Source organism: Crocuta crocuta, unplaced genomic scaffold (assembly GCF_008692635.1).
Source record: "Crocuta crocuta isolate KB4526 unplaced genomic scaffold, BGI_CrCroc_1.0 scaffold655, whole genome shotgun sequence".
Taxonomy (NCBI): Eukaryota; Metazoa; Chordata; class Mammalia; order Carnivora; family Hyaenidae; genus Crocuta; species Crocuta crocuta.
Genome location: NW_027528348.1, coordinates 1,345,739 through 1,358,927, shown reverse-complemented (window position 1 = coordinate 1,358,927; position 13,189 = coordinate 1,345,739). Strand labels below are relative to the sequence as shown.

Below are 13,189 nucleotides of genomic sequence, written 5' to 3'. Positions count from 1 at the left end.
ACCCTGGTCCCAGTCCAGCTCTTTGAAGTCCCAGTATCCCTGGGTTCCGGCATGTCAGCATGGAAGAAACTGACGTGTTCTGAGCCGGCCTCTATGTGGTTCAGAGGGAAAGGGTCCCACCTGGGTGATGCCTAGTAAAAGCATGCAACTCCAGGGTTAATGCTGTGGCTCAACCTAGTATTTCTGTCTGTCCCCTCTACCATTCTCAGTATGTTGACTTTCATCCACAGACTTATCCCCTCATGATTGCAAGATGGCTGTCACGATCCCAAGCATCATGTTCTCACAGAACTCCATCTAGTGCCAGAGAGAATGTTTCCTGTGTGTCTCCATTTATCAGGAAGATAAACTATCCCAGAATGCATCTTATGCACACTTTCCTCAGGCTCCTGGGCCAGGACCAGGTCACATACCCAAGCCCTGCCTGCAACTTCCAGAAGGAAAGTTGATCTAGTAAGGAAGAATGGGGGGATGGCTCCTGGCTCTTTCTAGATGTTTCTTGGCCTTTCAACATCCCTCCATCTGAGCCGGGTGGGATAGTATATGGTAGAGGTGAGGAAGCCCAACCAGTCAAGGCGAAGTGCAGGAAACAGAAAACCACACTCTGGGTATTTTGTACAGAAAGATATTCAATGTAGGGAATTAAATGTAGAAAGGTCTGGAGGCATGGAGGTGAGGGCACACTTCTGCCCTGTGGTAGGTCACACTATCCCAGCTGCCACCTTGTAGGAAATTCTTGTCAGCATCCTAATTGCACATCCATTAAGTGGTGACAAGAAAATCGAAGGAACACAGCATCCTGCTGCCATGGAAACTCCTGTCTGCCAGATCCCAGCCAGCAGCCACCACACTGCAGGAAGAATGGCCTCTGCCTCCCTCTACCTTCCAGCTCACCCCTATGGTGCTTCCCTCTGGTGGAGCAGTAGTGGGTATTGGTGAGCATAACTGCCTTCCTCTGGTGGAGCGGTTGCGTCCAGCAAGTGGGGGCTGGGAAAGGTAATCTTCAGCCTTTCAGCCCCTACAACACACGGGAATATGGAAGGGGCAGACAGGGAGGCTGGGCACAAATAGGTCATTTTTTTTTTAATGTTTTATTTATATCTGTGAGAGAGATAGAGACAGCATGAACAGGGGATGGTCAGAGAGAGAGAGGGAGACACAGAATCTGAAGCAGGCTCCAGACTCAGAGCTGGCTGTCAGCACAGAGCCTGACGCGGGGCTCAAGCCCACGAACAGCGAGATCATGACCTGAGCCGAAGTCAGACGCTTAACCAACTGAGCCACCCAGGTGCTCCGCCAATAGGTCATTTCTAGCACAGAGGTTCAGGTTGTCTTGTAGCCCGTGTTGCCAGAAAGAGAGCCCGAGACAAGAATCTGTGATCAAGAAACAGGAATTGGGGACAGAGAAATGTGAAACAGGGGAATAGGAAAGCCAAAATGGTGGTGAGTTATTGCACTGGTTGTCTGTGTGGCTACTGGGATCCTCTATGAGAATCAGGCAGGGTCAGGATAGCATTAACTCCTAGCTCCCACTATCTATCGCTCAAGTCTGCCCATGTCAATGTCTTTCCATGCATGAGTTGTCACGTGGAATCTTGCAGGTGTCCCACACCATGGTTTCGGAGAAACACTGGGCAGAAACTGATAGCTGAGGTGGGGAACAGGTTATTCCTGTAGAAGCTGGAAAAGGTAGGCCAAATAGGATAAAGGCAGCGAATCCAGTACAGGTGACCTCCTGCCAGCAGAGAAAAGGAGACTTACACAAAGGTCTCTGTGCTACCCTCTCTTCAAGGATATTGTCTTCATGCATACCCACTGTGGCTGAGACATTCATAGCCTGCTCTCTTGGCTGGGGCCCCAGGGCCTACCCTTGCAGACCCAGCCCAACCTTGGCTCATGCTGGCCCTTCAGCCATGCCTCTATCCAGCCCTGAGTGTGAGCTACCCTCACCTCACCGTTAGCCATGGTGGTGCCACATGCCAGGCCCACCAGCTCTAACTCAGCCATCTCCCTTATAACCTGCAGAGCATGCAAGAGCTTCTGGATCCCTACCAGGCCTCTGGGAGCCAAGAGTCACTTGGTGGTGCCCACTACAACCTCACCATCAAATCCACCCATCTACCTTTTTTACCCAGTAGGGTCACCTAAGGGGCACAGGCTGCCTGGGAGACTGGTTCCAAATGCAGAATGGGACACATGCCCCCTCTGTTTTCACTTTTTAGGGTTTTCCTCCCTCAAGATTTCCTACCAGAGGATGAGGTCAGGACACGTCTGAAGGATTCTTCCCCTTCTCTCTCTTGCTGTTCACCAGCTTAAGATGGGCTTTCCACTCTCCTCCTCCATCCTCCCTTCCGGTTTCTTGAGATGCCATCTGTCCACCGTCCCCTGGATCATAATGGTGGAATGACTTCAAAGGAATATAGTTTCAGGGGTTAGGAGATGAGAATTACATTGGTTTAATATTTTCAAAGTATGAACGACATAATACTCATTCAGCAAAGAGTCACTGAGCACTTACTGTGTGCACAGAGTGACCAAGGCAGAGGCCCTGCAGGAACGGAGCTGACCCTCTAATGGAGGAGTCAGATCCTTAAATGGGGAAAATTACAGGAGGCTGAAAAGGACAGCATAGGGAACAGAGTCAATAATATTGTGATAATGGATGGCGACAGATGGTGATGACACTTACCGTGGTGATTAACGTACAGAGTTGTAAAATCACTATATTGTACCCCTGAAACTAACATTGCATGTCAGCTATACTCCAATAATAAAATATAGAAAAATAAACTATTGATGTTTACCAAAAATGAGGAAAATTACAGAAGGAAGAAGGAAGAGGGGCTAGAGTAAAGGGGTGGTCTGTTAGTTATGATGGGCAGACGCAGTCTTCCCAAGTGGGAACAGTGGAATAGGAGCAAGTCCTTCCCCCATCCCAATAATCAGAGGGTTTTAAACCACGTATACCAGAGTCAGGGCCCATGGCCTTCAGTCCCAGGTGAAAACATGCAGTCCCCTGCCTGTGCAGCAGCCTGAATACTATGAGGAGAGCAAGTACTGGGGGCAGTACTCACTGCCTAGCTCAAGGCCCCAGTGCTCACTACTTCCCAAGTGACCAGGACAGGATGGCCACCCACATATGGGGAGGCTTGTTTCTTGGACCCTCCATTACAACAGTGACTCAGGCCCACAGACGACATCTGGGTGTGGGGATCAAGAGGTCCCCCCCGACCCTGGCCAACCGCAGTTCAGTGTCCTCAGTGGTGCCAAGTGACAGAGAACACGCAGCTCTTGAAAAGACTAATATTTACTCTTCAAATGGGAGCTGGCAGAGGCCGTTTCCTGTGACTGGCGTCTGGCTCACCCCACAGGATGGACATAACAGGAGGCACTCGGGAGATAGGCAGATGTCCTCGCGGACACCAGTACCCAGGACGAGGCAAGGTCTCCAAGACAGGGACAGTGTGTTCCAAGGCCCCATCTGACACAGCTCCTCTCCGTTTGCACACCTTCGTGGTGGAGGGCTCACTATCTCCCTGAGTCCTGTTGGACAGCTCTGTGAGAAAGTTCATCGTACTGTTAGCCCTGTGTTCCTAGCTTCTGGCCTCTGCTCTCACCCCTGGGGCCTCAGAAAATGTGCCTGGAATAATCCCTCAGGGCAATGGTGGTCCTGGGTTGCTTCACCCTCTTGTCCCTGGCCGCCTTGGGCTTCACCTCCCTGGGCTCATGCTTTTGGCTCCGTGGCCAGAACAGACTATATCTGGGGTGGGAAGAAGGCCTTGCCACTGGGAGCACCTCTGTCCCTCCTGCAGCTGTGTTCCTTTTTCCCTGAGAGTCCCCTGTGAGAGTCCTTCAGCTGAGTGCCTCATGTGGGAAAAAGCCTCCGCCAGGAAACTACTGGTCAGAGAATCTGGGAAGGAAAGAGTCCCCGGTGGCCGGAGCTGGCTCGCCCATCTACTTTCCCCTTTTGAGTCTCCTCCTCTCTACTCTCTGCCGTTCCCCTTCCCCCGTGTGTCCCAGAAGCCCTCCCCGACCATTCTAGCCCCTGGCCTTGGCTTCAGTTCCCCTAGCTTGCCCACTTGAGAACTCTGGAGGCTCAACTACTCTGGCAGCATTTGGGGCCAGAGCCCCACAGATGCAGGCCTTCTCTGGGCACAGAGGGCAAGGGCACACCCAAGGCAAGATCTCCAGGGGCAATGAGGGCCTCCTGGTTCACCCAGGGCTCTCAGACCTGGCTGCTGACCCTAGCAAGTATTCTTTTCTTTCAATTCCTTATTATCTCTGTTCCTCACTTCCATGCTCCTGGCCCCTAGTAGGCCAGCACATGGATGTATTCAACAAGTATCTTTTAAAATACATTCTTACAAAATACTTTATCATTTTGTGTGCATAGATTCCCAATCATATAAATGTTATTTTTCTACTCCGTTCTCCATTTTGAAGAGCCACTGCTCCAACACACCTAAGTCTGATACTTGCGCCCGCAGTGTGGTTTCCGTGGTGAGCCCACGTACTTCTCTGTGCACAGTAGACATGCAGAATGCTTCCTACCAGCACAGACAATGCTTCTGTGAAACTTAACTGCACACATGTCCCCTTAAGGATCTGTGTAAAACGTTCCCAGGGACATATAACCAGGAGTGAAACATCCACAGCATGAGGCCTGTGTACACTAAGTTTGGGAAGGTAGCCATATTAGTTTGCTAGGGCCGCCATGACCCAGTACCAAAGACTGGGTGGATCAGACAACAGAAATGTATTTCCTCACTGTTCTGGAGGCTGGAGGTCGGAGATCAAGGTGTCGGTAGGGTTGGCGTCTTTGGAAGTGTCTTTCCTTGGCTTGTGGATGGATGGCCGCCTCCTCTGTACCTCCAAATACACACGGGTTCTGAAGTACTCGGGCGGGGTTTAGGGCTTCAACATATGCATTTGGGGAGGGCACTGTTCAGCCCACAACAGTGGTATTGCCCTTCAGATTGGCTGTACATGAAGTCCTATACCCCCCACTCTCCAACATTCGGTGTTTTCTAAGTGTTGCCAAACCAATAGGCATAAGATGATATCTTACTGTTGCTTTATATGTGTTTCTCTGTATTTCTTTTTTTTATTTTATTATTTTTTTTATTTCTAGGAGAGAGAGAGAGAGAGACAGCGTGAGCAGGGGAGGGTCAGAGAGAGAGGGAGTCACAGACTGAAACAGGCTCCAGGCTCCGAGCTGGCAGTCAGCACAGAGCCCGACGCAGGGCTCGAACCCATGAACCGCGAGATCATGAACTAAGCGAACGTCGGACGCTTAACCAACTAAGCCACCCAGGCGCCCCATGTTTCTCTGTATTTCTAATGATTTTACACATCTTCCTATGCTTTTAGCTTTTTGGGTTTTCTCTTCTGCAAACTGTTTATTGTTCTACTAAGGTTGCTGTCTTTCTTGCTGACTTACAGGAATTGCTTGTACATTATTGGCTTCAGACATTCTATATACCTGCTCCCATTCATTTTCCCTGTGAAATCTTTATTTGTATGTAATCAGACTCATCAATCATTTTGCCTTAAGGGCTGTACCTGTAACATTTTTATTGAAGAACACTTTTCCATCTTCGGTCACAAAGATACTTGCCTTCATGTTCTTCAGTGAACTTTCTAAGTTTTGCCTCACACATCCGATCCGGTGACATCTTAGAGCCGACTCCGTGGGACCAGGTGGCACGTCCCTGCCTGGTGCACCCCCAGAGACCCCTTCCTCTCTGAACCTCACCCCTCCATAGGCACTGCTAGAGGATGCCCGAAGTTTTCATGACGTACTTCTTCTCCCTGGCGCCATTAGAGAGTAGAGCCCAGAAAAAGGAAAGCAATTCAGCAGCCTGAATGGGCACCCAGCCCTCCGAGGGCAGGAAGGGCAATTTCATGGGCCAACATCCCCTTTCACTCTTTGTGGCATACAGTACCTTGTCGACAAGGAGGTTGAACCAGGTGGTGGCAGGTGGTGTCTAAAGGCTCTACCAACTCCCAAATCCCAGAACCCAATAACTTAGAGTTTATTTTGGAAGTCTTTGCCCTCCCCAAAACTTTTGCTCTCAGGACAGACGGCGAGAAGCTTGGAGCATGCATTTCTCACTGCATCTCGAATATGGGCAGGAGAGGTCCAGTGGATCTGTTTCCTTTCTGGGAATTTCGTCAGCTGCTACAGGGAAGACCTCTGTAAAAGGGTGCAGTCCCCTGGGCCAGGAGCTTGTTGGTGGGCTGGCAGCAGTGCCTCCTGCTGGCCATTCTGTGGTGGGGCTGGTCCTGGGAGATGAAACTCAATGGCCCTCATAGTACAGCCAGGAGCTCAGCGCCTAGAGCAGGGGAAGTGCCCACTTACAGGCACACAGATAAGCAGAAGCAGAGCCTAGATAGAAGGCAGGCCACCCAGCCCCAGGGCTGCTCTGTGGCTGCTGTGTTGGCTTTTCCAAGGTCTTTCCTGGCCCCACGACTGCATTCCAGAGTTGAGAGGTTAGTACTAAGGGCTGAGGCCCTGTACCTCTAGACACTGGACAGGAGAATGTGAATTCCACTTCTTTCAACACCCTCTCCCCTCCATGATGCCAGGCCCGCATCACACCCTCTAGGAAAACAGACCCATAACTCAAAATTTTTTACACAAATACATGCGACTTAATAAGCACCTTAGATTTATTCTCCTCTCACTTCTGAAGCCACCTTATTTAATTTATATATACATAGTATATAAATGGCTATACAATATTCTTTACATATATTAACACAAGTTTAGGCTTTACTACTGTGTGAGAGTTTGTTAAAACATACCCATCATTTATTCAAAATAGATCTTTGTTATTACATGAAAACAGTAAGAAGCTTGTACAACATGGACAGCAAGCATTCAAAACGAATATGTGAAGCAAATGGTTTTGCCCTGACTAAATCAGCCTCAATCTTTTGTGCTCTTAGTAGAAAAGTCTATTAAATAAAACAGAATTTAGGGTGGGGGTGGGGGGTCAAGTCATATGAATAATTCATTAAATATACTTCTGAAGTAACCCCAGAATCACAGAAGGGTTAAAGAAGGTCACACATAGAAAGCACAGGTTAGAAGAAGAGAATGGGTTTGATCATTTTACCCTAAATAAAAGGTGCTTGTGAGCCACGGCTCTGCCATCAGTACACATGGGCAGATGTTTCCATATCCGGCCATTCCCAGGTCTTACTGACAAGCCCTTTTCCACAGGTTCCCAGCCAAGACGTTACCCCAGCAACAGAGGTCTGACATCACGGCTCCCAGACGGGAGGCTCAGAGCTTCCCTCATCTGGGTCAGGGATGGGCCTTGAGGTTTGGTTCAAGCAGCAGAATCAGCCTCGCTGGATCCTGGAGGGCCCAAGGCCAACAGTATCAAGAGCCCTGTGACTGGAGGGCAGGAGGGATGTTCAGAGAGAAGAAAGAGAGGTCACTACCTTTCTAGATGGAAAGACTGAGGCCATTTACATTGCAGTATCCTAAAATGCCCATTTTTGTAAAATCTGGAAGACATGGCTACCCCTTGTGGCCTGGAGTGTGAACCTCGTCTCATCAGGTAGAAGCCGTTCTCTTCCTGCCCACGAACAAGGGACCCCCCCAGTATCCTCCTTCCCCAGGCTGACAGCATGCCAGGGGATAGGGTGGTTACCCCACTTGAGGGCCCAGGGACCCAACAGCATGATTGCCCATAGTGGTGTAGGACGGAGTTGGAAAGTCAAGTCTCTCTTCCTTGACCACTGTTCACACCTCCAGAGCACAGGGGAGCTTCCCCGTACCTGGGCAGGATTCTGTGTAGGAATGTGAGCCACACCAGAGCAGGGATGCAGTCTGGCCCCCATAAACCCTCCCATGCCTGCCGGTCCTTGCTTGCACTGCCCTCAGCATGCACAACTGCAGATTCCTGAGGGCCACCTGCCCTGCACATTGCAGTGAGTGGCTGATGCCTTCCAGGAAAAGCAAACAGCAGCCATGGCTGAAGGTGCAGCACGCGGCCCTGACATGCCAACGGGTAGCTGCTCGAGGGCCCCCAGCTCTGCTCCTCACCTGTCTCCTGCTTCTTGCACTATAAACAGCTGGCCCTCCTGGAAGGAGTCTTTGACTTTGAGCAGTGCCGACCACCAGAGACCCCCGAGCGTGTGCTGAAGCCTCTGGGGGCACAGAGAACACGGCTGGGGCTCAGTGCCATCTGTTCCGCCCCCAAGACTCCTGTACCCACCGTGTCCACTACAGTGAAAGTCGGCTTTCCCCACCCCTCCAGAGATTCCTGGCTTAGCCTCTGTTTCCAGGGCTGGAACGTGTGGGACAGACATGGAAAGAGGCAGAAGAGTCCTGGAGAATGGGGTCACCGAGGTAAAGAATAGGGAGCCCAAGGTGCAGTGACAGAAATGATATTAAATGTTTGAATTTCAGCACTCCTCGTAACACCCATTCCCACTCCTTAAGGAACTTTAAAACATGTAGCCTTGCTTCACAACGCCTGCAACAGAGTTCACAGACCACAGGGGTGCAAGGCTGAGAAGCAAAACCAGGAGTCTCTGGCCCCATTGCTCCTGCCACCAGCAGTGGGGCCTCTGGTACTGCGAGGAAATACCACCAGAAATACGGCCCTGATTGTCTCTTCCCAAGAGAAAGAAACTCAGGAATGGTCCTGACCACAGTAAGGCTAGCCTAGGGAAATGAAACCAGCGTTTCTCTTGCCTGCACACTTGGGGAAGGGAAAACTCTGTGGGCCTTGGCCCCATGGCTGGGAAACCCTGGCCGAGAGCACTGAGCCACGTTCCCAGCCCGATAGGGTAGACGGGAATAACACACTCTGATGTTCCAAGACCTTGCTGTATCTGATCCCAGAAGGCACTTTTAAGGTTTGTTTTCAACATTACTTCATCTATTCCCAGATCCACCCCTGCGAGGTTGGTTGGGCATGGAGCACTGCACCATGGGAAAACAAAGTGCTAGAGCAGCAGCAAATCCGTGGAGTAGTGAGGAGGACTCCTGCGATGTGGAGCCGGCTTTCTGGAATCAAGGATGACGCAGGGAGCCACAAAATTCCAAGCCTGAACCAGGTCAACCCGGAGCCAGGATTTCCCTTGGACAAAATCCCCAGAACTATGTTCCTATCATCTGTCTCCTCCACCAGTGAATGAGGCTTCCTTTAGCTGGGTTCCAGCTGAAAAATATTTCTGTGGTTACCATTTTGTAATATTTGTCTAGTGCATCTTTTCCCGCCCATTTGTAAAACCCAACCTGAAACCCCATGTAGATGTTAACTGAGGAAAACCACATTCAACCAGGTGTAGACAACATCTCCACTAGTGCAGGAAGCATTCATCAGGAGGGCCTACCCTTTAGGACGGTTCTCTCTCATGCCTGCTGAATAGGGATCACAGACTCCACCCGAGAGCGTCTGGGGTACAGGGCTACACAGTAATAACACATGGGCTCAAAAAATAATAACTCACTGGTAGGCTGTTCTCACCAACTTTGAAAGCCTTTCTTCCTTTCTTTCTCTTTTCTTTCTTTTCTCTCCTTTCTTTCTTTCTTTCGTTTTTGATGTTTCTAATGAACAAAGACTTCTCTCCCCTCCTTGACTTTCCATTCTATTTTACCATCTCTTCAAAATTATCTCCCAGAAAGGCTGAAGATTCACCTGCTGTGTGCACAGAAAATTATGAAGATGCAACACTGACGGAGAGACAACTGTGCTGTAGACATCTGAGGATGATACTGATATAACTTTCATACCCAGATATTTTGATTAAAAATAGAAAATTGTATTATAAGAAAATTACTGTGGCATCATTTTCCCAACAGTTTCTAGTCACATAAACTTGTTCTTCTTAAAGCGACACCAGGGTAGCTCAATAGCAATGCACTACCAGGAACAACCAAGTACAACTGAGTTCCCTAAAATGATATTCTTGCTTTCCCTATGTACTCAATGACTCTTGTGAGGATTTTTAACTTTTATGAATTATCAAAGCAAGATTTTAAATTTATCACGACCACATAATTCAAACCAAAATAGCCTATGCAACTGCTGTTGAGCTATTCAGATTCCAGACATCTGCCAAGAACAATCCAAAGCGGGGGTGCCTGGGTGGCTCAGTTGATTAAGTGTCTGAATTTGGCTCAGGTCATGATCTCACAGTTCGTGGGTTCAGGCCCCGCATAGGGTTCTGTGTTGACAGCTCAGAGCCTGGAGCCTGCTTTGGATTCTGTGTCTCCCTCTCTCTGCCCCTCCCATGCTCATGCTCTGTCTCCCCCCAAAATAAAATAAACATTTTTAAAAAATGAACAATCCAAAGGGCAAACTCCTGAAATGGCCTCCTGAGTGGTACTGGACAACCCAGGCTGAAATTTCTGGAGACCAGAGGTGTCGTATTTTACAGATTCACATTTTGGAAAACTATGATCAGTCACTATTTTGACAGAGAGAAGTCGAGTAACTTTTCAGGGCATGGGGTTTATTACATCTTTATGAAGCTTTCAAAAAGTTAACACCTGCTTAACTCCTGTTCATAAAGAACAAGGCCCTCAATCTAATTAAGATGACTGGGAGAGGGGCAGAGGAGTAATTAACTTGGGAGGCCTTCCAGAAACAGGTACACAGGGTCAGGCATTCATCATCACTAACATGACAGGCACTCAGCTGCCATGTACTAGGCTGATGACAAGAGCTTTTGTTTTTTTGTGTTTTAAATACAACCTGCATTGATAAAGTGCCACTGTGTGACTCAACTACTCCCGTCTGTGGCCTCACTGCAAAAAATCTGAAACCCTCAGGCTTAAAAGCTCATCCTCAAGAGCTTATGATCCAGTGGCACTGGTTACTCAATGTTTTAAATATTCAAATATACCCTGCACACACATACAAAACTTTTCTGTACCCACACAGTCCCACCACCATAAAAAGTTATATACAAATAAACTCAACTTTCTTAACCATTTTCTCAGCTTGAGTTTGTCCTTTCCCCAAATGAAGGTAAGTTTAATGTATATCCAAAATATATTTAAATATTCCAAAGGTATTGTATCAGACCTAAGTTATCAAAAAATGTAAACAAAATTTATCTAGCTTATATTTATAAGCCATATTTTATAATGTTTAACTCACCCTGTATTGACCCTCTAAAAAAACTAACCAAGTCCCATTTACACTGAAAAGCTGATGTGGGTTTTAAAGTGGTACCTCAGGGACAACCGCCAGTTACTAAAGCTAGTATTATTGAATCTAGTGGTTTATTGCATCATTCCATGTAAAAGACCAAAATAAGTCCATTCTGCCCTTCCAATAACGCTCCTTCTGATTGAGCCCCCAGATCCTGTGGCCCTACGTAAATGTGCCGAACAGGAGATTCTGTAGAAATGCCCAGCACAAACCTGGGCCTGCGTATCCAAGCGACCTCACACTTTCCTTTGCACCTGTTAAACATCCCCAACTTTTGGTATCGGTCTGGTTTGGTCGAAAAGAACTTCAAAGATGGAAACTCGAGGTGAAGTCGAGAAGCAAAACGAGAAACAGAGATGACTCTCACAAGGAAATGAAAGGATCCATTCATCACAAGATGTCCTCTTCAAACTCCACAGTCAGACTGCTTCTCCTGAAGCTGCCTGGTCAGTATCTGATATGAAGACAGAAAGGCCACTCCTATGTGGAAAAGGATTTGCCAGAGGTTCCTTAGCCCATGCAGGTACATGTTGCCCAGGCAGATAGAGAGCAGCATCAGCACCACCTTCACAGTCCTGGCCGGACTGTAGAACAGGTACAAATAACACTGAAATGACACCATAAAAGGCAGTCGGGTCAGAGAGGAAAAAACGGCCACAGGTCAGATTGGAGATTCACTTTCTACATCTACATGCATTGTCACCTCACACACAGTGGCTTCTTAAACTGAATTCATGACAATGGAGCCTGGAATTGCCAGGTGAACTGCTGTTAATCAAATCACTGGATGAAAGTGGAGACTCAGAAGAGACCAGAAAAGTGAAGCAGATGTCACAGGAGGATTTAGAACACGACACTCTTCAAAACATTTAAGAGTGCTTGCTTTGGCAGCATATATACTAAAACGTTTAAGAAATACAGACAAAAATGCCCAGGCTGGGGCACCTGGGTGGCTCAGTTGGTTAAGCGTCCAACTTTGGCTCAGGTCATGATCTCATGATTTGTGGGTTCGAGCCCCACATCGGACTCTGTGCTGACAGCCAGCTCAGAGCCTGGAGCCTGTTTTGGATTCTGTGTCTCCCTCTCTCTCTGACCCTCCCCTGCTCACGCTGTCTCTCCCTCTCTCTTTCTCTCTCTCTCTCAGAAATAAATAAAACATTAAAAAAAAAGAAAGGAGGAAAAGAAATGCCCAGGCTGTGGGCTGTGAAAAGTGAAGAGGTGTAGGTAAGGGAGAGAGAGCCAGGCCAAGATACCCCAACAAGAATGACTGGCCTCCAACTGGACTTTTCCTTCCGGGGAGTCATAAAAGGTGGGAAAGCCAGTGAAAGAAGCCATGCTTTCATTATTTGTTTTTCCTGAGTTACAACGACATCAAGGACCAATGTTCCCTAGACATCCTCCTTATCATGTCTTCAAAAGCATCTCTGACACAGGGAAAGGTCTTATAGCAAGGAGAGGGACTGACATTTTGTGTAGGGCATTCACACAGAAAAGAGGCCATTCTTGTCTGCAAAAGTTAAAAGTAACTTTCTGGTTCAATGTTTAAAAAAAAAAAAGAAAGGAAAAGCAGTCTTAAAACACAGAGCAATTCACTAAAGGCTCAAGCTCCAGTGGGAGGGAGAGCTCCCCACTGAAAGAGCTATCTGAGCACGAATGCAGTTGAGGGAGTGAAGGCCAAAGTGCAAGATCCCTGCAGCCCTGGAATGCAGACTCTCTGGCACTTCAAATGGCAATACTCAAGGTTTTGGAGACTTGACTTATAAATGTTTTTTAATTTACATTTATTTATTTTTGAGAGAGAGAGAGAGAGCACAAGAGGGGTAGGGGTAGAGAGAGAGGGAGACACAGAATCTGAAGCAGGCTCCAGGCTCCTAGCTGTCAGCATAGAGCCCGACATGGGGCTCAAGTTTGCAAACCATGAGATCACGATCTGAGCCAAAGTCAGACACTTAACTGACTGAGCCGCCCAGGTGCCCCCTGGAGACTTGATTTCTAAAAAATAATTG

The 13,189-nt window shown here is 48.2% G+C and overlaps 1 protein-coding gene across 6 annotated transcripts in view; it reads right to left on the bottom strand.

Moving 5' to 3' along the window:
- Positions 1-1,127: 1,127 nt before the first annotated feature.
- SEC22C (SEC22 homolog C, vesicle trafficking protein) overlaps positions 1,128-13,189 on the bottom strand; it is a 38,569-nt gene continuing 26,507 nt past the window's right edge. The window contains exons 7-8 of one of the 6 annotated variants that reach the window (XM_077753732.1): positions 2,249-2,407; positions 1,128-1,735 (exon numbers count right to left, since the gene is read on the bottom strand). In XM_077753732.1, coding sequence (XP_077609858.1) covers positions 2,261-2,407 — 147 coding nt within the window. In that variant the 3' untranslated portion in view covers positions 1,128-1,735; positions 2,249-2,260. Of the gene's footprint in view, positions 1,736-2,248; positions 2,408-6,667; positions 7,406-11,235; positions 11,791-13,189 lie in introns of those variants that run through there. The other 5 variants (XM_077753731.1, XM_077753730.1, XM_077753729.1 and 2 more) reach the window with 5 other exon arrangements.